General features: G+C 38.1%; 1 protein-coding gene across 1 annotated transcript in view; it reads left to right on the forward strand.

Annotated features, from left to right (window-relative positions):
* LOC306869717 (transmembrane protein 132C-like) overlaps positions 1–26762 on the forward strand; it is a gene marked incomplete at both ends in the record, with an annotated part of 211025 nt that extends 184263 nt beyond the window's left edge. The window contains 5 exons of the mRNA XM_079416599.1: positions 3975–4118; positions 19021–19226; positions 20782–21055; positions 22085–22276; positions 25566–26762. Coding sequence (XP_079272725.1) covers positions 3975–4118; positions 19021–19226; positions 20782–21055; positions 22085–22276; positions 25566–26762 — 2013 coding nt within the window. The remainder of the gene's footprint in view (positions 1–3974; positions 4119–19020; positions 19227–20781; positions 21056–22084; positions 22277–25565) is intronic.
* Between the last annotated feature and the right edge of the window lie 418 nt (positions 26763–27180).

A 27180-nucleotide genomic window follows, 5' to 3' on the forward strand; every position in this document is an offset into this window, starting at 1 on the left:
ACAAAATGCATTGGGCCCAGACAGGTGACCAGGAAAAGAGAGTTATCCATCCCTTTGTCTGACCCAGCTCGCGCACCGCTCCAGCACTTCTCATTTGACAGAGACGATTTATAATGTCACGCCAACACCTGTGAAGTACGAGCCACCTCGCGCTGTAACGGCATCATTCTGTTCTCCTCCACTTGAGGAGTGTGAAATTCATTAGCTGAACGGTTATAAAGAGATTAGGAATGTGACGTAATGGATATCAATTATGATTTATTCAGTCTGGTTGCGTGAGAGAGCTGCAGCTGGATCTCTTGAATATGAAGAGGCGAGCAGGAGTGTGTGTGTTTGTATGCAGTGTTTGTGTTTGTGTGTCTTTTTATGTAGAAGCAGCTCATTCATGCCAAGACTCTCAGAGAACAGCGCTACTTCCTGTCTTTTAGCGGCTTATTACTGATGTCATCATACAAAATTGGTTTCATATTTCACTAGACGAGTCTTTTTTGTTGAGCTGTGTGGTTGTCTGGCTAGTAGGTAGATTTGCAATGTTTTTATATTTACTGTTGTGTCATAGCACATATTTTTAGTTGTAGTTTTTGATTTTATATGTAGCTAAGTGGAATAAAGTAGATATGAACCTATCCCTCATTCATCCATCATGTTTATCTGTCAGGACCTGAGATGAAAAACTGCTCATGTTGCAGCCAGGTAGATTTTTCTTCCTCTATTATATTGTCTCCTTTATTTTTCTCTCATTCCCACATACACACACTGCTGTTTTCTCATTCTCTCATTCTGTAAGTAGCTGTAGTCCTGATAAACTGTGAGATCTGTGAGGTTTCTGCCTTTCTGCCTGATTTAATGCCTAAGCCATATAGGGCTCAAGATCTGACAGTTTCTTAAAATCACAAGTTGTATTCTGTATTCATTTAAGAGTCAGTGGAGCGAATGCACGAAGCAGTTTCATATTCATAAGTGGTATTTTCGTGCAAAAACCTGTTTCGTATTCACAAACCACCTGCAGTCCAGTTTAACCAGGCATTAAAGATAGTGGTATGGGAATTTCAATTAAATCATTGTTTTTTCAGTCTAAACATGCCTGTTTTTATGCAAAAGAAGCTTATAGATTTGCACTGTATTCACAGAAGTAAGCAATGTTTACTAGCTGCATTTAATGCCACACTTAAGGTAGCCATTTAACCAAATTGTTTTAAAGGGATGTTTATATAACTCACATCTAATCAAGTTGATTCAACTTGAGCAAATTGTGTGCTACAAATGAGTAAACTAGCCAGATATTTCATCCATTTGACATAAATATATATTTTTTAGCCTTATAGGTACAGACTACTGTTACATTTTTTTATGTTGGTAAGATTTTATGTTTTTGATAGTGTCTTGTGGTCACCAAGGCAGCATTTATTTGATCAAAATACAGTAATTCAAAAACATTCAAAAATATTTTTACAATTTAAAATAACGTTATTTTTAAATAATTTATTCCTGTGATGGCAAAGCTGAATTTTCAGCACCATAACTCTAGTCTTCAGTCACACGTTCATTCAGATATAATTTTTAAGAAACATCTTTCAATATTATTAATGACGAAAACAGTTGTGCTGCTAATTGTTTTTATATTTTAATAATGTTTTAATATTAATATTTTAGAATTCATTGATTACAAAGTTTAAAAAGCATTTATTTGAAACCATTTTTTGTTTTAAAAGTTTTGTCCCTTTTTTTTATCAATTTAAAGCATCTTTGCTGAATAAATGTCAGCAGATAGATACGGGACACAGAGGTAAGTGCAATACAAACAACAGGTTTATTGAAAAGCATTAAATAATAAAAGTATTATTTTAAAAATATGTTAATGATTCCAAATTTTCGATTCAATTTGTGACTACATTCAATATATGCTGTTTTTGAACATCTTTTGAGCTTGTACATTTGTTTAGTACTGTACAGTATATGAGAAACACAAAACATATGCTGTCCTATGCATGTATTTCCTGTAGCTCAAATAGTAGAGCATGGCGCTAGCAACACCAAGGTCATGGGTTCGATTCCCAGGGAAAGCAAGAGCTGATAAAATGTAAAAACTGTAACTTGAATGCAATGTAAGTCGCTTTGGATAAAAGCATCTGCTAAATGCATAAATGTAAATGTCTGGGGTTAAAGACAATAAATGAACACAAAGGCATATGCAACACTATACAGAACTATCGTATTAGAAACTATATTAATTACTAATAACAATTCTTTATTTGATGCATTTTTATTTAGTAAAAACTAGTATTGAAGAACATAAAAAAAATCAATTAAGCAAAGCTTGAATTTACCACTTTTTTATTTCTAATCTGTCGTGGTCTCTCTGTACGGTTTTGAGCGTCTTTCTCTGGATGGCGTTGTAATGACTCATTATCTCTATGGATACTGCGATAACTGACCTCTCTTCTCGTCGTAATTACCAGCCTTTTCATAAAGCTAAAATGTCAATTATTGCCATGACCAAGCCTCCTCCGAGCCCTCACTCTCATTCTTTCTTTTCTCTCCAATAAAGAAGTGTTTCCTCCCGAGAGGAATGTGCTCTTGTGCTAAATATTTATGTGGTAAATACTTGAGGAGATGAATTTCAAGAGACCCCAGCCCACATGAAGACCCATTAACCCTCTCTGAATGTGATGAAATGATTGTATAATTGAGAATATGATAATTAATCTCTGTCAAAGCCGAGCAATCGTGAGATATGAAACATCACAGTGCCAGCCGGCATCAGTTTTACATTTGAGAGGCTTGCCTTCCCTGCACCTCAGTTTATTGCAGATTGTTATTTTTCAAATCAATTTATCTGTGTTTGCGGTGGATTTCAGCTGTTCATGTATTCCATCCAACATTTTAATAATATGAAAGGACAGGGGTGGAAAGTTTCCAAAAAAATGTTTGGGAAAGTTTCAGATGTATTTAAAATTCCATATAAATTAGGGTTGTTGAATGCTTTCATTTTTTCTTATCTTATGATTTACCTGATGTGTTGATTAATTAATGACAGATTAATCACGTATCAATTTTTGCCTGAGAAATTACCCCTGAAAGATTATTTGAAGTCATTGTTGTCTTAGATGAGAAAATAAGTGAACAGACAATGCTCAGTAGCTTTCAAAAGAAATATTTTGATACAGCATTGCATAAGTGATATTAAGAAATGGGTATCAATTTTTTAAATGAATATTCAAAAATAACAATGAAATGATACTGATCAACATGAAACAAAATCCGGCAGTAGGTGACAGCAAGTTATTGAGTCGTTCATTCAGCTGATTGTATTCAAATGAAGCAAGTGACTGATTTATGAACGGATCACAGAATCACTGGCTTTGTTACTGGCTTCAAAAAACACGGTTTTAATGAGTTATTTTTCCATAGTTAGTTGTGCCAAATTAACACATTAAATCGACAGACCTAAAATAAGTATATTATAATTAGAGCTATCGATTTAACATGTTATTCAAATTATTTAGTTAAGGAAAAAACTATGTATTATAGTTAAGCAATATCACGAACAACAAGTGCTGTTTTCATTACGAATGTGATATTGATTTTATACAACAGTTCAATAACTAAGAACTTAATGTGTTCTATTTTGCACAGAATAATGTCCGTTTTTGCTCATTTTTGCCACAGGAGAACTGTTGTGTGTTTCCAAGCAACACACTATTTCTGAATGAATCTGTGAATCTTTTGAATGAATGACTTATTCATTAAGACATTTACTGCCACCTACTGGCAGTTTTAGTTTCTTATTTAGAGTATCATTTTATTAAAAATAATTTCATTGTGTAATTAATTAGATTAAAAATTGTAATGAAATGACAGCCCTAATTATAATAATTAAATATTTAAATGTAAATAATTAGAATATTGTAATATATTTATACGAATGTATAAATGTATATATAAATTAAATGGCAAATGTCTCTCTCACATAGGACACAGAGATCTTAAACACAGCGATTCTGACCGGACGGCGCGTTGCCATCCCGGTCAAGGTTGTTACCGTGGAGCATGACGGAACGGTGAGAGAGGTTGATGACCCCGTGACCTGCACCTCCACAGATGAGGACGTCCTCAAGGTGAGAGCTCACCTGCTTTATCTCATGGTACCTTCTTCACCCTCTGCCCCCCGCTCTCCATCAAAAGTTAAGACAGGAGTGGGGCTTGCATTGTCGATAGATTTCATCTTGCAAAATGTAGAAGCGACAGGTTCCAGGGTGACTCAGGGAAGCCCAGAGTGGAGGCAGATGAACAGACAGGAAAAACAGCAGGTGCCTGCAAAAGCCGTTTTTTCCCCCGCAATGCTTTTCTTTTTAGTGGCTTTGAGTCGCAGAGACATCAGGGAAGTATTGACGCTCAGAAATGCACACATACACAAAAAAGACATTTCCAGAATCGAATAATGGTCGGGAAGACAAACGCGAGATGTGTCACATGAAACGACTGAGCTGATGCAAATTAAGACATGAAAGGTAGCAGAACCGATGAAAGAATGATGGAACTATAAGGATGAAAAATTATGATGTAACAGGAAGAAACACCTTCAAATATAAACAAACCGACCACGTCATACCCATCTGATTATTTATTCAAGTATTGTTCAACTTCTGCAGTATTTATGCACAAATATGTTTACATGCACACTGGTCGTTTTATTGACCTGTGACGTATTGATCTTCCCGTTTTTGAGTTCACCGGACCAGAGATGATCTTCTAAAGTAACATTTACATAAGATTCAGTGTTCAAAACAGCTAGATGGACTGGTGGACTGGGGTTTTGATTTAAAAAATAAATAAATTGTCCTCTTTTTCTGAGATTTCTGTTAGACTGTTTGACAGCTCAAACTAATTACTTATTGCATGTATATGCATATTGTGCACACACACACACATGCATATACAAAACTGTAAGATCTGTAAGGTCTCTTTTTTTTGCATTAAATTAAACCAAAGTTTGTTACATTAAATTTTATTTATAACGAGATTTCTATTTCAAACAAAGGTCTCAAATTAAAAAGGTTTTTTTAAATTGTCATATATAATACTGTTTCTACTGTACTTTTGAAATTATATATGAAATAAATACAGCCTAGATAAGCATAAGAAACTTACCTACCAAACCCAAACTTTTGAATGATCCTTCCTTAGCGCTGTTGCTTTAATTAGCATGCTAACATGGTGCTTTAGCTTTCATAATGAAGGGAAGTAGTGCCATTGTTGTACTCTACATTTCCTACTCTGTTTCTTTTGTAAAAGATAAAAACACTTTATTTTTAGGGCCGACGGTCAATTGTACCCTCGGGGGTTGCGTGAAAGTAGCATCCGAGTCTGCGTCGTCATGCTCTCCTGAGCTCTGGGCTAATAACTGAACTTTCCCCGATGCTCAGGCAATTTCCATTTACAAGCAGCAATATGTAGTTTAAATACAATCAATACCCGGTAACAATGAAAAACCCATTCCAGAGCAAAGTTGAACAACAGAGCGTGTTATTAAGGGAATTACAGGACGCTCATTTTCTGTTGGTGTAGTGATGGGGAAAAAAGAGCATCAGGATAGAAGAGAATCTGCTTCATGACAGAAACATGTGGTGGGGAAATTGCGGCAGGTGTACCTGTCTACTTGCAGGTGTCATAAAGATGTGTGTCTGACCTCCGGCTGACATGCGTGACAGGTGTAAACAGGAAACATGACAGCGTTGCAACTGAGGACGAGATCCAGAAGTGCACCGTCAGGATAAACTCAACTACGGGAAATGTTCTCAAGGCTAACATACCCCAGCTTTATTCATACCAGGGATTCTCAAACTTTTTTGGGCCAGGGACCCCTTAAAGAGGAGAACATTTTTCCAAGGACCCTCTCAGGCAGTCGTGGCCTAATGGATAGAGAGTTGGACTTGTAACCTGAAGGTCGTGGGTTCGAATCTCAGGTCCGGCAGGGATTGTAGGTGGGGGGAGTGAATGTCCAGCGCTCTCTCCACCCTCAATACCACGACTGAGGTGCCCTTGAGCAAGACACCGAACCCCCAACTGCTCCCCGGGCGCCGCATCATTGGCTGCCCACTGCTCCGGGTGTATGTTCACTACTGAGTGTGCACTTGAATGGGTTAAATGCAGAGCACAAATTCAGAGTATGGGTCACCATACTATGCCACACACCACTTCCCTTTCCCCTTTAATAATTGTAACAGTGATCAAGCATACGCTTACTACAGTTTGTACTCTAAGATCCCATTTTTCTGGATTCAGTTTTATTTTTATAATACATTTTTTCTGTTTTAATTTTTCTGGACTGTGTTTGATTAGTTAAATTAAATTTTAGTAATCAAAAAGTATGTCTAATTAATTTAAATAAAACAACTTATACTGTTTTACAACAATTTATTAGAAACATAACAAAACATTTTCTTTAGAACCATTTCTCAATTTCCATTTCATTGTTCCCAAATTCAGTCTTTTGCTTTTTTAATTCTTCTGGATTCTATTTGAATGGTTTAATTCACTTTTAATCAATGAAAAGCATGCCTAATCGATTTAATTCATAAAACTTTAACAACTTCATTTATTAAAAGGTTTAGAAATTATGTTTTGACTGTTTTTAATACAAATATAATATCAAAAGCAATGGTAATCAAGTGAAGGCATAAAGCATTACCAGTTTAATCTTTTAAAATGAAATAAAATTTAACAATTACTTTTATTTTTTTGGCAAAGAGTATACTGCACAACAGAGGTTTACTGTTAAAATGAAAACACTGAAGAAAAATTTAGATTATTGCTTAAACAATGCTTTAAAAATGTATTTTTGTTACGACTGCTACCACTACTGGGAATAAGTGAGTAAGGTCATCCTACTGTACGGCTGTAAAAGCTTTCTATCACAATTTAATCCGAACTTTTATTTTGACAGGTTGTCATAAAAACCTTGGGATTTCTGTGTAAATGATGTGATGATAGTTTTCTCAAATTAAATGGTGAAATGTAGATGTGCAGATGCTTGAATATGTGTGTAGTTGACGAAACCTGCACCATTAATTCATATAGAGATGTGCAGAACTCGTATATAAATAGCAGTCTTTTTGTGCATTAGTATTCATACAGTAGTCCATATCCCAATTTGATGACCATATTCCATGTTATACAGTAAACTTTATTGGTGTGACTATTCTGCGATTTCGTCGCATTTTCTCATCATAGTGCCCTTAAATGATTTTGCAGATCTCCGGCTATGTGTCGTGGGCACAATATAAAGGTAGAAATAAAAAAAGAAAAGTGAATTATGGGAGGAAATACAGCTCATGTGTTCTTTTTTTAATGGCAAATGATTGAATGAATTCAGGGTTGAAGTAAAGGATAATAAAGTCAGTAAAGTCAGTCGTGACGTATTGTCAAGTATGGTGACCCATACTCAAAATTGGTGCTCTGCGTTTAACCCATCCAAGTGCACACACACAGCAGTGAGTAGTGAACAAATGCACACACATACACACACACACACCGTGAACACACACCCGGAGCAGTGGGCAGCCATGCTGCGGCGCCCGGGGAGCAATTGTGGGTTCGGTGCCTTGCTCAAGGGCACCTCAGTCGTGGTATTGAGGGTGGAGAGAGCGCTGGACATTCACTCCCCCCACCTACAATTCCTGCCGGCCGGAGACTCGAACCCGCAACCTTTGGATTACGAGTCCGACTCTCTAACCATTAGGCCACGACTTCCCACATAATGTCGCCCTTTATAAAAGATGTCACCTTGTCACATGACCACCCTGCAGCTTGAGGTGTGAATGCGATCTTATCTTTATCGTCACACTGTGGTTAATCAGTTCCGCGTTTTTGTGGGTTGAAGGGCTCTTGTAATGATGGCTGATCAAATAAATAAAGGAGTTGGCTAAAGAGATCCCATAGGCTTTAGCGCTCAAATCCCACTGTTTAACCAGCGTCTCTGAGAGCGAGGCCACAGCCTTAATTGGTTCCTGTAAAGACTCCCTCAGTAATGTCTGCGGTAATTGAATTTGACAAAGAACAAGAAGGACAGAGGCATGGAGGAAGGGGTGAGTGTGTGTGTATGTGTGTGTGTGTGTGTGTGTATACACACTCAGACACATGAGGACACACAAAACAAAGAGGATTATAAATCAATCTTTCACATCCTCACCCCTTTTTTTCCCTGCCTTTCACATTTTTTTCCTTCTGTCTGTTGTAACGTGTTCATTTATTGTGGAAAATGGTTGGATTTTACTGTATCTGTGCTAGCGGAGACATTGCAGGTGTCCTCTATGTAAGAGAGAGTGCGGTGTGGAGAGCTGCACGGTGCTAATCCGTTTAATAACTCATTCACTTTGCAGTGACAGGCAGGCAGATATCCAGCGAGCCCGTAATCGTGTAAAACTCTGATCAGGTTAGGAGCATCAGGCCGCTCCTATTGTCAGTTTCAGCTGAGCTGCACAGGAACTAAATGTGTTTGTCGAGAGAGAGGGAAAGAGGACTGCTGTGTGTGTGTGTGTGTTCGTATTTTAATTATTTCTCATCAGAAATCGTTACTTAGCTATGATCAATCTTTCATTAAGATTACAGTCATTTTTCTAAATCGTGGCCGCGGATCCAGTGATGATGATTAATTTTTATTACTGGAAACCCTCCAGATCTTAATATGAGGGATCTTTATGAGGGCCACACACACACAAATCTGTCTTATTTGCAGTTTTGAGCAAATAAATAAATGGTTGCTATGTATAATGTAACTATGGAGACAAACAAGGCACACCGCAGACAGGGTCAGAACACATACAGGGAACATGCAAGACTATGCAACAAAATCAAATGTTGAAAGTCAACTTTTGGCTTAGCTACAAAATAGCTATTGAACATTCCCACCATTTTTGTCCAAGGTAAAAGATACAGTTTGTTGACCTGCATGGGGTAAATTGTCACAATAGAATCTGCCATTAAAAAGCCTTTTATCCACCAACAGAAGTAAGCTATTTTCTGTGAATGTGTGAGGACTTCCGATTTATTAGCTGCTGTAGGTAAATAATGATTTATAAATAATTACTATGTTTTAAGTACATACTGCTTTTAATACAGTTTTTGGAAGCAACTGACAGAGGAAGCCCTGCACATTCAACTTAAAATAGCCTGTTATTTTAGTATCACTGAGGAACTATTATAGTTTTTATTACTATTTTACATTAGATTTTTATTTATCATTTAAAATGTATTTAAAATTTTAGTAATTGTGTTATGTTTTTGTCATTTTTATTTTTGTTTAATTTCTATTTTATTCCAATTTTATCCATTTTGTTATTGATGTTGAATACTAAGCCTGAGTGATTTTGACATGGTTAGAAAAGAGTGGAATGTTATAGTGCATAATTCGGACATAAACTGCTTATGACCCCCATAAACATCACAGCCGCTAATCAATCACCTAGACGCCCTTTTAAAACTATACAGATATAGCTTCTTTCTGAGCTTGTGATGTACAGTGGATATGGCTAAGCTCCCATAATACTGCCGTCTCTGCCCAGTGGACCCGTAACTCACAACTAATGGACCCTGAGAGACCCTCCCAGGGGCTTTTTCCAGCTCTGGTAATAGCCTTTGACCTAACCTTCCTCCTGCTGTGAGCCCATGTGAGAGAGTAGGGAGGAATCGGTTAACCTTCCTCCCCAAACCCTCCTCTTCCCATCGGGAGCTATTAAAAGCCTTTTTTAAAAGCATTTGGGGCTCACTTGATGGCCAATGGAATTTTAACACACGACAGAGTATCAGTTGGAAACTTTGCCCCCACAATCCGTGATAAAATGGCTAAGGATGCGTATGCACCGCATACGTATGTTTATATCTAAAGCAGAATGCTTTCTGACATGCAGCACTCTAACAGACATATGGAAACTTTCTGTTATGTTAAAAGGTCTTTTCTCCTGAATTATTCAACAATATGCTGTTTTCTTCACCATAAACACCTTAGAACAAAGCTTCCATCTGTGTGTGTGTGTGTGTGTGTGTGTGCACGCGCAGATAAACTACTCAAACAGACGCTGTGGAAAATGAGACTGACATAGCTGCTGGTGCTGTGCTGTGATGGCAGTATTTTCTAATCAGATACGTTACAAGAGATTCACTTCACATGATACGATAGCATACTGTGTTAAGTAAACAAATACACACGCTCACACAGATGGAAGCAACGCTTTAAGGTGTTTTTGAGAAACAATGGCAGATTGTAGCTGAGATGCTGAGGTATCGGAGAAGACAAGTCTGGAAGTTGACGTTCAATGTTTACTGAGAACTATTAAATAGGTTTGTTGCATTGAACCTGTTCGAGTTGGTTTCGAGGTCTTTATGGCTTTACCGATACTGCTCCATTTTGTAAGGACACTATTGTATCTTTTGACTTGTCTCAAAGAAGGGCTTTGTTTTAGTTAATCTCCCAAAGAGGATATGTTGATGAAGGTTTAGACCACTAATAATAATATCAGACATATTGGGGACATCCATGACTTATATACCTATGCAAATATTATGTAAATATACCGCATATCAATTTCAAAAGTTTGAAAAAGGCCTGGCTTTCCATTCTAGGACAAACTGACTCGCAGAAATCAACCCGCCTGCCCCAAGTGTTTCAGAGAGTCACAGAAGACATTTTGTCATTAGTTACTCTCATCCTCATGTTGTTTCATACATTTATGCTTTTTTTGTTGTTTTTTTAGGTGGCAGGTTTTTGAATGTTTACAAGCATGAAAGAAATTTGAGAGCAGTGGAATTTTTAAATTTTTTTTTTTTTTTTTTTTTTTGTGCAGTTGAGCTGTTTTACTAAATGTTCCTTTAAGAAGAAACCGTGATTACCATGCAACAAAATATGGAAGACTGGGGTTAGCTGTCACGCTATTTTAGATAAGTGAATATTTAGTAGTGTATATTTTCTCCATAAAATACACCTTAAAGTCTTTCCTACCAAAAAATAAATGAATTAAATTCTACTATTTTCGTCGAACACACATTGACACATATGGGGTAAGTTGTCACAATGGAATGTGCCATCTAGCAGATAAATTTGAATAGCAAAACAATAATGTAGCAATTAATTTATAAAACAGCGTGCATTTATTTATTTATTTGTTTTTATGGATACATCAAAATAAAATGGAAAAAAAAAAATGTCAAAGATAATGCACATTGTATATTATGATTTGATATTTTAAAGAAATATTACATTTGCTCACAAAGTTGTCATGTGGTTTCAGATGGTACACCAGGCAAGTGGTGTAGTTTATTTTTATTGTGACTTATTTTTAGAGCTTGACATCCCCACTTTCTGTTCACCTCTGTTGTATGGAAACATGCTAGATTGAGTTCAACAGAATAAAAAAAGGTTTGAAATGAGCGTGAGTGAATAATGACTTTTTTTTATATCTAGCTTGAGTGAACGTCTGTTTGTAAGTATCCGAGTTCAGATCTGATGACCCGATGAACTGAAGAGTTGGTGACTCACTAATGACTTCTGATTGCATGCTCTGGTGAAAACCATTTTCATGGTGAATAAGCATTTAAGTGTATTTGGAATAAGCTGAAACTACATCAACAAGAATCTTGCATGCAGATGGAAAACTCGCTCTGACTGATTAAAGATATAAGACGTAAGGATAGCATCACACTTTTGAACTCTGCGTCACCTCTCTCACTCACTCTACCTATTAATCTTCCTTCGTCTATGTGTTCCTCTGTGATGCTCTGATCATTTCCAGAGCTTTTAAGTCCCACGTCATGAATGCAAGGCGACAGGCAACCATGAGCGCTATGATCAGTCACAAAAAATCTAATTATGCTAAGCTAAGTACTTTGAGAGTGAACATAAGGAGAGAGAGAAAGGTTTATACGATGTGGGTCTAATATCAGAAATCTTACTCTGCAGATATGCGTTTTGAGAAATCACCTAAAGGGGAAGATTGACAGATGAAGTTTTAAACTCATCATGTACGTTTAACAGTGCCAGGTTCCCACACGAGGCACTATGGGAGTCTCTAACCGCTGGCAGTGTCACATTTAGAACCTGGAATCTGAATTTATCGCCTTCTGCAGTGGAAATTCTCTAAATTCAAATTCAATTCCAGTGTAAACTCTTTGGAAGAAAGGCAAGCTTGGATGAGTGGGTAACTGTAACTTTATATCAGTGTTCATGTGAGTGCAAACTACAAACTAGTTCAGAGACCAAGCGGTTCTCAGCATTAATCTAGTTCGTGGCCGTGGGTTTGGTTTATTGGTAAGGACGTTTCAAAATTAGACTATATAAGGCACGCAGATGTTAAAAATTCTGCAGTGTTTATGGAATAAAAGTTTTTCTTGTCAAATGGTGTATATTAGTTTGTTTTTAAAGATTTTTATATATCTTTTTTATTTTTGAAAGAAGCCTCTTATTTCAGCAAGGCATGCATTTGATCAAAATAGAATAAAACAAGAATATTGTGAAATACTGATATAGTTTAAAATAACTGCTCTCTGTTTGTAAAAATTAATGTATTTCTTTGATTGCAAAGCTGAATTTTTGCCATCATTACTCCTCATTCTAATGTGCTGATTTGATTCTTACGAAAGATTTCTTATTATTATAAATGTTAAGAACATTGCTGCTTAATATTTTTATATTAATATTTTTGTGGATTCGTGATCTCTTTTGAATTTTTTTTTTTTTTATACAATTTATTGATAGAAAGTTCAAAATAATAGCATTTATTAGGAACAGAAATATTTTGTAATAATTTAAATGTCTTTAAAAATGTCTATATTGTTACTTTTGATAAGTGTAATGCATCCTTTGTAAATAAAAGCATTAATTAAAAAAAAATCTTACTGACCTTAATTTTTTTGTATTATTATAATTTACAGTGTATACATACGCTAGGCTACATGATAAATGATAAAAATGATTTGTTATATTTTGTGCATTAATACAATATTCCACATAATAATCTCAATATTTGCATTATTAAATACATTAATATGTGCTTAAATGCAACTTGTGAGTTAACATCTTTAGAATTGGAAATAAGTTGAATTAATTGAATTTATAAAAGGAAAATAAAAATACTTTAATTTTACAAATAGAAATTACATATGCTTATAATACATTCCATTCTGATCATATTGTTTGAAATTGTTCAGTATCTTAGCTTTGTTCCCAAACTAAATCTACGCTCATGTGTAGTAACCGGTGCATCAGAGCATAAGGAAGCATCATGCTGTAAAAGCAGTAAAAGTGATCCCTGTGTGGGATCATCTATCTGTTTTAAAAACCTCTCTTTGTACCCTGACCATTCCTCTGCAAGCAGTGAACCAGAGATGCTCTTGCCTGTCTAGGAAATTGATTCCACCCCTTCCAGCTGATGCCATCTTTGTCTTCCCGTTTATTTCTGTTCTTCCTCCTTCTATCTCTTCCTCTCTCCCTCTCTTGCCTCCTCTTTGCCCCCTACCAATCTCTGTCTCTCTCTTCTCCTCCTCACCGCGGCAGAGAAGCAAGTGCCAATTCTTCCGAGTAATTTGCGAGCTGGGCGGATGATGGGATTGGTGGATTGCGGCACCTGGCGCTGTTTTGCATTGTCAGCCAAATAATCTGTGATTTATCACTCCAGAGATGAGCAGAGAGTGGAGGAAGACACAGAACAGAAAGAGTGGAATGAATTAAAGTGGAGAAAAGAACAAAAAAATAAAAAACTGACTGGAAAAGCAACATTCTGCTGGTAGAAAAGTGAAACTGAGAGGAGCAGCCGAGATCAACACAATGAGTCATAAATACACATATATGAAGAACAGTTATTAAAAAAAAAGATGCTTTGATTATTATTTTAAAGTTTAATTCTTAAAAAAAATGCTTTTGTTTCCTTTAATAGTGGCATTTTTCAAAATAAGTGTTTCCATAATTCTTCCATTTTTGCTGTAACCTGATGAGGTTCATATAAAATAATACTTTTGATTTAACGCAAACTGTGAACATGAACATAATTTGATTTAAAATGTCATTTTGTGCCAAAAGTGATATGGACAATGTGGTCAAGACATGCCTGGAACTTTAGCCGTGCGTTTCCCTGAAAATAATTACACACATTAGAATGTTCGTCAGCCAATCAGATTTGAGCATTCAGTGGCCCTAAAAATATACACATGTATATCCTTCCTAAAATATCTTTGTGTGTGTGTAGGAGTTTTGTTGGTGCTCAAAGTCATCCATGTGTATGTTATTCTCATTCAAAAGGGGTTTCTCTCTAAATTCTCTCCAAGTATAAGGACCTAAAGGTCCAAATGGGGGCAAACACGATTCATTTTATAGAGGTATTAGAAAACCTCCAATTGTTTTGGGTTGTTTGCCCTTTCTTGTTGAGACATAATTTTCTCTTTATAGTGCTCCTCTCTGCAAAGAAACACTGGCCTTCATCTCGCTCTCATTGCCCAGTCTCCTCTCCCCCTCTCTTTAAAATAGAGACAGAGATTAAATCGATTTTTCAGTGTCATCAAATCCATGGCTCAGCTCTTTGGCTTTGATGAAGGGAAGTCTTTATACAGGTCCTTTCCGAAGTCACAAAATAATACGGCATCAGCTGCAGGATGGGAGGAAAACTGAGAAACCAGGTATAGAAGAATGAACAAGAGACCAGTGTCAAGGAATATTTTGCTAATATAGGTTACTAAATTACTAGTAAATATACAAAAATTAAGCTTAAAGTCTTAAAATCTTTGTTAATTGTTAAAATGTTGAACATACAAAATTTAACCACCAGCGATAAATCCACTGCAGTATTTTCATAGTTGTTATTGGTTTTATTTCTTGCATTTGAATATTGAATTGTAATTGTCCATCTGTTCCATTTTACAGTGTTGCGATACATTGATTCAACCTGACAGAAAACATGAGTCATTGTGTCATAATTGTGGCCATTTCCATTTGTTTTTGATTATTTTTCTGCCTCGTGACTACTACAGGTGCATCTCAATAAATTAGAATGTCGTGAAAAAGTTCATTTTTTCTTGTAAGTTATTTCAAAAAGTGAAATTTTCATATATTTTAGATTCATTGCATGTAAAGTAAAACATTTCAAAAGTTTTTTAGTTTTAATTTTGATGATTAGAGCTTACAGGTCATGAAAGTCAAAAATCAGTGTCTCAAAACATTAGAATATTTACATTTGAGTTTCAATTAATGACCATCCCTACAGTATAAATTCTGAGTATCTCTTGTTCTTTGAAACCACAATAATGGAGAAGACTGCTGACTTGGCAATGATCCAGAAGACGAACATTGACGCCCTCCACAAAGAGGGTAAGTGACAGGGGTTCATTACTGAAAGCTGTGGCTGTTTACAGAGTGCTGTATCAAAACATATTAAATACAAAGTTGACTGGAAGGAAGAATTTGGGTAGGAAAAGGTGCACAAGCAACAGGGATGACCGCAAGCTTGAGAACACTGTCAAGCAAAGCTGATTCAAACACTTGGGAGAGCTTCACAAGGAGTGGACTGAAGCTGGAGTCAGTGCATCAAGAGTCTCCACGCTCAGACGTCTTCAGGAAAAGGGCTACCAAGCCACTTCTGAACCAGAGACAACGTCAGAAGCGTCTTACCTGGGCTGTGGAGAAAAAGAACTGGACTGTTGCTCAGTGGTCCAAAGTCCTCTTTTCAGATGAAAGTAAATTTTGCATTTCATTTGGAAATCAAGGTCCCAGAGTGGAGAGGCACAGAATCCTTGTTGCTTGAAGTCCAGTGTGAAGTTTCCACAGTCAGTGATGATTTGGGCTGCCATGTCATCTGCTGGTGTTGGTCCACTGTGTTTTCTGAAGTCAATGCAGCCATCTACCAGGAAATCTTAGAGCACTTCATGTTTCTTCCTGCTGACAAGCTTTATGGAGATGCTGATTTAATTTTCCAGCAGGACTTGGCACCTGCCCGCACTGCCAAAGATACCAAAAGCTGGTTCAATGACCATGGTGTTACTGCGCTTGATTGGCCAGCAAACTCGCCTGACCTGAACCCCATAGAGAATCTATGGGGTATTGTCAAGAGGAAGATGAGAGACACCAGACCCAACAATGCAGATGACCTGAAGGGCGCTATCAAAGCAACCTGGGCTTCCATACCACCTGAGCAGTGCCACAAACTGATCACCTCCATGCCACGCCGCATTGATGCAGTAATTAAAGCAAAAGGAGCCTCTACCAAGTATTGAGTACATATACTGTAAATGAATATACTTTCCAGAAGGCCAACAATTCACTAAAAATGTTTTTTTTATTGGTCTTATGAAGTATTGTAATTTGTTGAGATAGTGAATTGGTGGGTTTTTGTTAAATGTGAGCCTAAATCATCACAATTAAAAGAACCAAAGACTTAAACTACTTCAGTCTGTGTGCATTGAATTTATTTAATACATGAGTTTCACAATTTGAGTTGAATTACTGAAATAAAGGAACTTTTCCACGACTTTCTAATTTATTGAGATGCACCTGTATGTTGTATTGCTGTTTTTTTTTTTCAATACAATGCGAAAATAGTCAAATATGCTGCTTATTTGAATAAACTTTGGTGGTTTATACAATTATCAGCCTCAGAGGAGAAGTGTGATGCTGTGTCCCAGCTTCCAGAATGTTTTTATCATGTCATGTTTTTGATGTTCTGATATGGCCACATGCCACTTTAGCTGCCATTTTCCTGTGCCATTACCCTTGCGGTCCTCAGACCTGACACAGTCATTTCTGCTGCAGAGAATGACAGGGTGGCGGCTCTTAGAACAACACTGGAGATGATCAGAAAGATGGGTGGATTGAAAAAGGTGCAAATTGCAAGAACAGAGATGGAAGCAAAGGTAGAGAAATTGAGCGTAGTGTCCTTGCACGGAATTTTGGGTAATTGCGCTTTCGAGAGTCACACACACAAAAACTTGAGCGCTTCTGGAGGGTGCCTTTTATCAACTATCATTGTGCGGTGGAACATTACATCCTATATAAAAGACATGCAGAGCACGGGGTCTTTTATACATACTCTCAGGGCTTGTGTGTGTGTAAGAGAGACAGTACATTTACTTTGATGGAATGACATTTTATCTCATATTTTTACTCTAATTGCCTGTGTTGAATGAATCATGGTTCATTTTAGTTGGACTTGCTTTTAAAAGGTTCTTTGTTTAATTGTCTGTTTAGAATGGCAATTAAATCCATCTTTCTCTCTCTCTCTCTCTCTCTCTCTCTCTCTCTCTCTGTCCCAGATCAAGTATTCCCAGACCTCTTGTCATTTGTTTTGTCTCCAAAATAATTTGCCTCATAATTTGGTTTAGAGTAAAAGTGTACATTCGAGTACTACACTTATGGTGTAGGATTAGGAATAAGCTGTCAGTTGTCGATACCAATAGCAATGAAATTTCCAGTGAAGTGACATGTGACGAAGTATGGTAACCCATACTTGGAATTGTGCTCTGCATTTAACCCATCCAAGTGCACACAGTTGGGCAGTTGTCGGTATTGAAGGTGGGAGAGAGCGCTGTACATTCACTCTCCCACCTTCAATTCCTTCCGGTACAGAGACTTGAACAAACGACCTTTGGGTTAAAAGTCTGACTCTTTAACCATTAGGCAACGCATTTCACAATTCTCCATACCAGTACAACTAAAACAAATATGCTATAGAGCACAACAGTCTTCCATTCCATTGGTTTTTTTCATAGAGAATTGATTTTTAACATGTAAACTTTTCAAGACAGACTTGCGATCTATGATAAATGGTTTTAAGCCACACTTCATTTTTAAATAATCTTGTGTTATTGTCAATTTGTGATATTTGATTTTCACAACACTTCATGGAACAAGAGATTCATCCCCTTATAAAACAAACAGACTTTTGCATCCTTAATGTAAATATAAAACGAAGTTACACTGTAGCAATGCCAAGCAGCCTTTAGGTATCTCTCAAGAAATCATTGCTTCATGTTGTTAACGGTAAATGGTTAGCAATTATGTACATACAGATCAAAGCAATAAAGCAATAGATTTTCATGTATAAAACTACAGTGTATGGTAAGTAAACATTATTAAACATGCAGTGTAAACAAACATTATGAAATGCAAAATAAAGCTGCTTAAATTAATTTCAAAAAGTAGAAAAGCATGGCTTGACTGTAAATATTCAAACTAGTCACTGAATAGGGTTGTTACATGCTATTACAGAACTGCAAAAGACTGGTATTGTTACCTGTATTTTTTCTATATTGTAAAAGTGCTTCTGTATTGTACTTGGAACTGGTATTGTTACATGTCTGGTCTGCTCTGAATATCTGTCTTCACCGCTCTTATTTCTTCTCCAGCTCTTGTTCTTTCTTGCTTTCATTGTTAGGTGATTAATATTACCAGGAAGTACACTATGGAACATGTTTATGAAATAAAAGCACCCGACAAAGCACAAAAGCTTGAGCGATTTGAGCATTGCATGATCTGTGGCCACACACATGCATTCATTTCAAATTTCGGTCTGCCCCCACCGTGACCCTGAGCTGTAATAGTGAGATGTGACTGCTTCACGCTGCTTCAGCTCTTGTACGTTTGTGTGTGATTTACCGGTAGGAAAATGATGGTGCGGTGTTCACCATGACAACGTCACACAGACACAGCCTATCAAAGTGTCATAAATGTCCAGCGGATACAGACCACCATTAATCACGACAGAGAGTAAAGAGGGCAAAATATAGAGAAAAGATGGGGGGGTAAAGTCCAGATAATAAAAAAAGGAATCATCAAAAGACAGGGAGACTAACAACGGAAACACTCACTTCTGTTTTTTTTTTTCCCATAATAAGGTGGAAAAAAGTGCTCTCTCTTCAGATGAGTGTAATTGTGGCTAGTGCAAGAGGAAGAATCATAGCAAATGCCACAGCCATTACAAAAACCCACAAAACAATCACAACTGTTCGATCCGCCTCCACTTCACCTTTCTGTTTCTTGCACTGCAGGTGTCTCTTGGTTGTGATGAGGTGTTGGTGAACGGGAAAGAGAAGAATGGGCATATCTCTCTTCAAGTGAACTTTACCTACCTCTATTTTACCAGCCAATTAGAGCTCACCGTCTGGGTGCCACGGTTACCGCTCCAGATTGATGTCTCTGATGCTGAACTCAGCCAAGTCAAAGGATGGAGGGTACCCATCATCACCAACAAGAGGTGTGTGTGTGTGTGCACGCGTGTTTTTGTGACAAATGATAAATTTGTATAATGACACAGGTATGACAGGAGTTACAAGGTGAAGGTGACTTATGAGGACATTGCCCCATGTCCCCACTTTTCAAAACGCTTATGAATCAAACAGAGTGAGTTTTTTGGGGGGAAAGTAGAAATGCACAGTCTAAGTTTAGGTGTACTGTAGGGCGATAGCACATACGATTTGTACAGTATAAAAACTATTACACCTATGGGATGTCCCCACTTTTCACAAAAACGTGTGTGTGTGTGCGTGTGTGCGCATGTTTGGATATATGAATGTATTTTTTTTTTCACAGCCCAATTCTGCTTGTTGGCCTTCAGTCTGTCTGCTGGGCCCATTTTTCAATTTGGCCAATTTCTGTCTCTCTGCTTGTAACAACAAAACCACTGTTACCAGCAGGAACCACACTCGCACACACACACACACACACACACACACACACACTCTCTCTCTTACACGCCACGCAATGCTTCCCCCTAGATGAACAGGAAATTTGAAGTAATCACAGTTTCAGAGAGAGAAATAAAATGGGGGGGTGAAAAGACAAGACAAGGAAATCAAAACAAAACGAAACAGAAAAAATCAGACAGCAAAATAAATAAGATAAAATAAAAAAGCAAAGGGAAAATAAAACACGAAAAAAGAAAAGAAAAGGTGAAGATCGGTCTCTTTCCCTCTATTCTAATCAGTCAGATAGCCAGCTGCACTGAAATATACAAGCTTAGCTTTGCCAAAGATGTTTATAATTGCTTTCTTCTTGGCCCTCGGTGTGACATTTGGAGAATCAAGTCATGTGCTAAAAACGTGCTTTCTGTCAGCATTTGCTCAGTCTCATTTGCTTCCAAACCTGTATGACTTTCTCCTGTGGAGATGTTCACAGTGCTCTTTTCCACACAGTGAAAGCCAATAAAGTCAAAGCTCCAAAGAAGATTTCATAAAAATAGCATGATTTATTATGCAAGAGTGAAAATGAGACATGAGAACGACAGCAGATTTTCATTAAATAATGATTTAAATTCCTTCACACAAAGCTGGCGTCTAGCGTACAGGCCATTTGGACTACTATTCTGGTACTTTTATGTTGTTTTTCTCCACATTTTTGGAGCTCGACAACTACCCAGTTCACTTTTATGGAAAAGTCTTTTTCTGAGTTTCATGTTAGAAAGAAAGCCATACGAGTTTGGAACAACATGAGGGTGAGTAAATGATGACAGAATTGTCATTTTTGACTGAACTATCCCTTTAAGGAAACCATAAAGCACAAGATGGTATTATTTTGACTTTGTATTTCATTATTCTTAGAATCATTATTATCATTTATTTCATTATTCTTTCTTAAAATCTCTTTGCTATCTCATTATTTTAACTTAGAAAACCTCAAATCAACCCATTTGTGTTGTATTATTGAATATTGTGATTATGCAGAATTTTTCTGCCCTTGCGCTTAATGTCACCAGTCAAAATAATATCACCACTTCATCGTCATATAATATTTCTGTGTTCTGTGTTTCCCAGGCCAACACGGGACAGCGAGGATGATGAGGAGGATGAGAGGAAGGGCAGAGGCTGTGCCTTACAGTATCAGTACGCTCTGGTGCGTGTTCTCACACACTTCGTAGCCGAACCAGTTGGCCCTGGTGGGGAGCTTGTGCACATGCTGGGCTCCGATTGGTCAGCCGACATCACAGAGATGGTCCTGGACTTCCTGAAAGTGGAGGATACAAGCATCGCCCGACTAATTGATGGAAGAGTGCTGGTGGGGAGAGACCCGGGCATCACCAATATACAGGTAAATATCTGTCTGTCTGTCTGTCTGTCTGTCTGTCTACAGTATCTAGTTTTGCTTTTATACATCTTGTAGACACATTTTTTCCAAAGCGTCTTACATTGCTTTCAAGATGTACATTTTATCAGTACAGTACAATATATGCGTTCCCTGGGAATCAAATTCATTCCTAATTTATTCATAGCCTGTTTCTTTGACTGCATCTGTTTGGTGAGCAGATCAGTTTTAAATGAAGTCGGCACACAGATAAAGACCGGTGACAAATAAAGAAAGAACCTGAGCGATAGTAACACCTCCCTTGTCAAACACACCGGAAATATTCACCCCTCATTGCGAAGATGTTATTGCATCTGAGTGATAACAAGCTTGTTTGTCTACAGGTGTTAAAATCTCAGCGGTGTTGAATGCTCATCCCAGAGTCAAGTGTTCTGTTGGAAACCCGTCGACTAAGAGGCCCTTGTGTGTTTATTTCCTCCGCATGTGTGGTTTTTCATGTCTGTCTGTCTCCATTTGAACTTTATCATGTTTCACAAATTTGTGCTGGTTATATAAGACCTCGCATGCGGATTTGAGTTTGTTTTTATTCTGTGTGGAATTCTCTCCAGCCCTTTTTTCATGTTGTTTCTCTCCCTGTCGTTTAAGCTTCCGCCACCCCTTTGATTTCCTGCCATTTGAGTTTTTTTCCTTTCTTTTCTCCCCTCAGCTCGGGAATCCTCATGGTGTCACTCAACAGTTTGTGTCCACGGTAACAGAATATGGTGCTCGACGATGACATGTTGATTCTGAGAGCTTTTTGTATACCTGTCATACTGCCTGTCTGTCATAATAAAGCAATTGCGAAGCGTCAGTTTGTATCTCAACGCCTTTTTTATAAGGATGGGAGATATTATATAATGGAAACAGGGACAGGAAATGGTTTTCAAATGTTTATATAAATTGTTTAAAATTAGTAAATTTCATAGATGGATAGATAGATAGCACGACACATGCATTTATCTGAACAATGTGGTGATTGGCTTTCGTATTTCCCAGGTGATATCCCCCTTTTCTGACTCTATTCTGGCTGAGAAGACCATCACAGTGGTGGATGATAAAGTGACCATCAGTGATATGGGAGTTCAGCTGGTGGGCTCTTTGAGTCTCTCACTGCAGGCCAGTTCCACCAACAACAGAGCCTTCTACATCACAACCACTGCTCAGGACCTGTTGCATACACCCAAACAGGTGAGAGCCATGAGAAATGGCCAACAGAATATTTAAGTTACTATGTATTATGGAAAAAAATCATATAGGCTTTAACATTCTAAAACTAAATGTTGAGGCTGCTGTAGACAATTGGGGCTACTGTAAATTGGCTGTAAATGTTCTCTGGAACTGGCTCGATCGTTTCAGAAATTAAAGCTGACGCCACTGTGAATTGACAGCATAGCTCTAAAACATTACGGCTGACACCAGAACCCTGCACACTTTCAAGTTAAGAATGGCCACAACCAATCCCTGAATTTGTCAAAACTTTATAGAACTTTGATGTTACTGCCCTAGTGAAAAATAAATATACTAAAATGTATTTGAAATACATTTATTTCATGCTAAGTATATTACAAATACATTTACATACAAAAAAATACCCTATACTATACTGGTATACTTAAAGTCTGCAGTAATTTTGTGCTGAAAGTAGTGCTGAAGTCCAACTAAAGATATGCTCAAGTTTATTTGATTGTGCTAAAGTGGAACTATTGCAAGTATACTTTAGGTACACTTTAAAGGCCGATATTATTAAGAGATCATACAATCCTCATTAATAGTGACATTAAACACATTTTAGGCTTAATATTAAGAAATGTGCATTGTGCAATAGTACTTCCAATAAAGTTTAATTAGACATTTTATATCAGTAAGTCTTGAGCGATATGTCAGTAAATATGTTAATAGATTTGAACTTTACTTAATATGAAATAAATACATTTTAAATATATTGCATTATTACTAGGGTGTGAATTAGCTTCAGTGTTCGAGCACAAGAACTTGAGTTTCCTGAAACTTACTGGAACACTGCAGGACTAGAACATATGCGGCTGGGAGTACAAACTAGAATTGCAGCCATATCAAGGACAATTGCCTAAAGTTTTTAGGCATCTAGTTGAGGCCGGCGTGTTAATTTAAAAGAGCAGCGCAGTTTGAAAGCATTGGCTGGAAAACTTTTAAAGCTTAAACAGCTGCAAGGAAACCTGCTTATGAACAAAAGTGTCCACATGCAAGAGCTTCACATCAGAAATAGGCACTTATATTGTGGCACTTTAGAATAAATTTTCATTCGCGCTACCTGGTTGAGAGTTTTTTTCAGAGTCTGTGGCTAAAGAGAGAGTGAGAGATATTAGAGACGAAATGTAGAGACTAAAATACTCAAAAAAGGAACAATCTTTCACATACTTTCCTGACCATGCAACATTTTAAACCAGGCATTGTAAAGCACACCTATCAACCGTCCACAGTCTGCCCTGCCAACAGTACAGATACCACTGCGGAAATAATCCAGTATGCAAACACATTCTGCAAAATGTTCTGGCCTCTGTTTGCTCTATTAACCCATGGCCCCTCACTACAGGCACCGGTGTTCATTTTGGCAGGCGTGATTATAACTGAGAAGTGAGTAGCTCTAATATTCTCCTTCCCCCTACAGTGCTGTTTGGAATCATCTGATTAAAGTATCTAAAACAGCGGCTCTGCTAAAAATCGGAATGCTTTCCCTGGCTTCTGCCAGCGTTTTCCCACGCACAGGGCCGAAGGTTAACTATGAGTGAATGAGAGTGGGTGGGAAAACACTGCAAGAGTCTCATTTGGAGTTGTTGGCAATTACGGATATTAAGAAAAACGCTTTGTCTCATTTGAAGAAGCTGCCAAAATCAAGGTGACCACATGTCTGGAGGCTGTTCTTGTACATTATTTTTGACACTAGCGTAGTTGATCTGCAGTTTGCGTTTTCACTCTCTTGAGCATTTGTGATTAACTCCACACGTTCTACATCCTATATAATTATAATCCAGATCCTATAATTACCTCTCTCTTTCCTAGCATAGTGTTTAGTATTTCTTAAATTATATGACTACATATTTAGATAAGATAAAAATGAATTTGCACAGTCTGCAATTGCTGCTACAGATATTTTTGTGAGCTTCTTAAAAACTTGACACTTTATCTTAAAGGGACAGTTCATTCAAACATGAAAAGGATGTCATCGTTTACACACTTTTTAAAATGTCATTCCAAACTGTATAACTTTCTTCTGTGGAAATCTTGAAAAATATACGTGCTTTTCTTTCCCATTCTGCAAGCACTTATAAAGTCATACAGGTTTAGAACAACATGGGTGAGTAAACCATGACAGAATTTTATTTTTTGGGTGAGCTATCCCTTAAGGCAACTCTTTTCAGCCCCTTAATACTGTTGAGTTGTGCTTCCCTGTAGTTAATGATGACTGAAATGAAAGAATTCTTTGTTTTACAAATAAGAGTTATATGAATTTCAGGCACCAGGACTTCTTACTGCAGGACTTCTGCATTCAGTCTCTCCTTGCAGTCATGTGAAAAGAAACTTTGTTTTCAGCATGCCAACTTATTTGACTCTTCCTTTATTTTTGAAGTATAAATTACCGAGTCTTTTTAAAGTAAATCTTAACCTGTAATGCTCCTGCATTTATCATGGGAAATTTTGAATTTATTGAAAGAAATAACCTTGACAGCCTTGCTATTAGATGTCAGTTCAGTTCCAATCACAGGCAGTTTGTGCTTTCATTTACATGTTCAGAGAAGAAACTCTCGTTCTCAAATTGCAGTGCCGTATACAGTATATAAACCTTCATTCTCCAAGGACGACGATGCAGTAGCTATTAAAATTAGAATGTTTCAAACTAATTTGGGTTTGTTGTTAAAATGGAGACCAAAAATAAAAATTTGGACACTATTTGCTCAGCCTTATGTCATTCCAAAACACAAAAGGAGAAATATGTAAAAAATTGTACTAGCCATTCTTTCCTGAGCGAATAATTTTTTGAGTCATATCTTTTAAATGCTTTAGTTTTAGTTAAAAAAAAAAAACAGTCAGAATGATTTCTTCACAAATCAGACTGATCTGGCTCTCAAATTTAGCTCACTGACTCACAGACTGACTGTGCGGAGGTTAACAGGCGGGAACTGGTCAAGCTTTTCTATGTAATTACAATGAATGGAAACTGAGGCTTCAAAAAGGATGCAAAACTCATCATTAAAGCAGCTCATATGACTCATGCACTATATATACATGTTTGCTGAAGTCACTGATTTTCTTCTCACCCCCTGTTAACCTGTGACTGGATCATTGAGCCAAGAACCAGATTTTTAAACAAGTCATTCAAAGCGGTTTTGTGAACTGAATCAACCGAATCAATAAAAACATGACTCAAAAGAATGATTCATTCAATGAAAAGCGAGCGGTCACGCATCTATTCATAACCATCTCTCTTGTTATATTACAGGAAGCCATTATCAGTGCATGGATTCAGTACAGCGACGGCTCTGTGACTCCTCTTGACATCTATGACCCTAAAGATTTCACTGTAACCATCACCTCACTGGATGAGAACGTGGTCTCCACCTATCAGGATCAGTCCCAGCGCTGGCCTGTGGTAGTGGCAGAAGGTGAAGGGCAGGGAGCGCTACTGCGTGTGGAAATGATGATCTCAGAAACCTGCCAGAAATCCAAGAGAAAGAGCATTTTGGCGATGGGGATAGGAAGTGTGCAGGTGAAGTTCGGACAGAACGACTTGGAGCAGAGGAGTGGAACTCAGGAGGAGAACAGTCTGGACAACAGCACAAACGAACAGAAACATAAGCTTCTAGAAGCGGATAAAACAAGTGGAGGAGATAGCTGGAAATACACAAACACCGCGGTGGAACGAGAAGACTCAGTCCTAAAGAAGGTCAGTACAACTGCAAAGACTCCGCTAACCAGTCGATCCGGGGGCAGCAAGCAGGGTGGGGGGCAACACAACAACCCTGTGGACTATACCAATTTCCCAGCGCAGGTGGACCTACCCGGCGGCGCGGACAGCGACTTGACTCAGGCTCCAAGAGGTCTGTCAGATCTGGAAATTGGCATGTATGCCCTGCTTGGAGTCTTCTGCCTTGCTATCCTCGTCTTCCTCATCAACTGTGTCAGCTTTGCCTTCCGCTACCGCCACAAACAGCTCCCTGTTCTGGAGCAGGGCAACATGAACCATGCCCACGACTGGGTGTGGCTCGGTAACGAAGCGGACCTGATGGACCATCACGGCGACCACGGGCCGCTGGCACACAACGATGAGTGCACGACAGCGATAGATCGCAACGAAGGGTGCGAAGAGAGCAAGTACCTCCTCAACGGGAGCGGGGTTCAGAAAAGTGGGTCATCACACGGACGTGGCATCCCCCATGTGTATTCCGATCCACGATCCTGTTTGGGAAATGACCCCAGTGGAAAAGTCGAACCCCTTAACAACTCTCCCAGCGCTGCCAAGCGCAAAAGGGTCAAGTTTACTTCCTTTGCCACCGTACTACCAGACGAAGGCGGGCCGTACACCAACTCCATCCTTATCGGGAATGAAGACGACATCAAGTGGGTCTGTCAGGACATGGACCTGGGACAGTCAGCCGAGCTCAGGAGCTACATGGAGAGACTGCAAGACAATCTGTAAGAGCCGAGAAGAGAACGAAAGAAAAGGAAAGCGAGAGGGCGGACACATAAAAACTCACCAGAAATGCCTTTGCACTGTGGGGGGAATGCAGGGAGACAGGGAGGGAGGAATTATTAAAGAATCGAAAGTGGATGAAAGCAGGAAGGAATTAAATCCTTTGGGAGTCTCGAGTTAAGTAGGAAATTCACAAAAAGGGGAAACGGGTGAAGAGAGACTGGCACGTTCGTACTGGCTCCACCGAGCAGTCCAGGTGGCGCAGAGTGAGCAGCTGCCAATTGGCTAACACAGGGACAGAACGCCAGTTACCGACACCCCGAATAAACAAGCCAAAACAAGACCAGCGAGAGAAAGAAAGAAAGGAAACAAACTTGACAGCTGTACAGAAAATCACAGTCCGTGGAAGTCGATAAACAGGAGT

The sequence above is a fragment of the Barbus barbus genome, assembly GCF_936440315.1.
Source record: "Barbus barbus genome assembly, chromosome: 5".
NCBI classification, from domain to species: domain Eukaryota; kingdom Metazoa; phylum Chordata; class Actinopteri; order Cypriniformes; family Cyprinidae; genus Barbus; species Barbus barbus.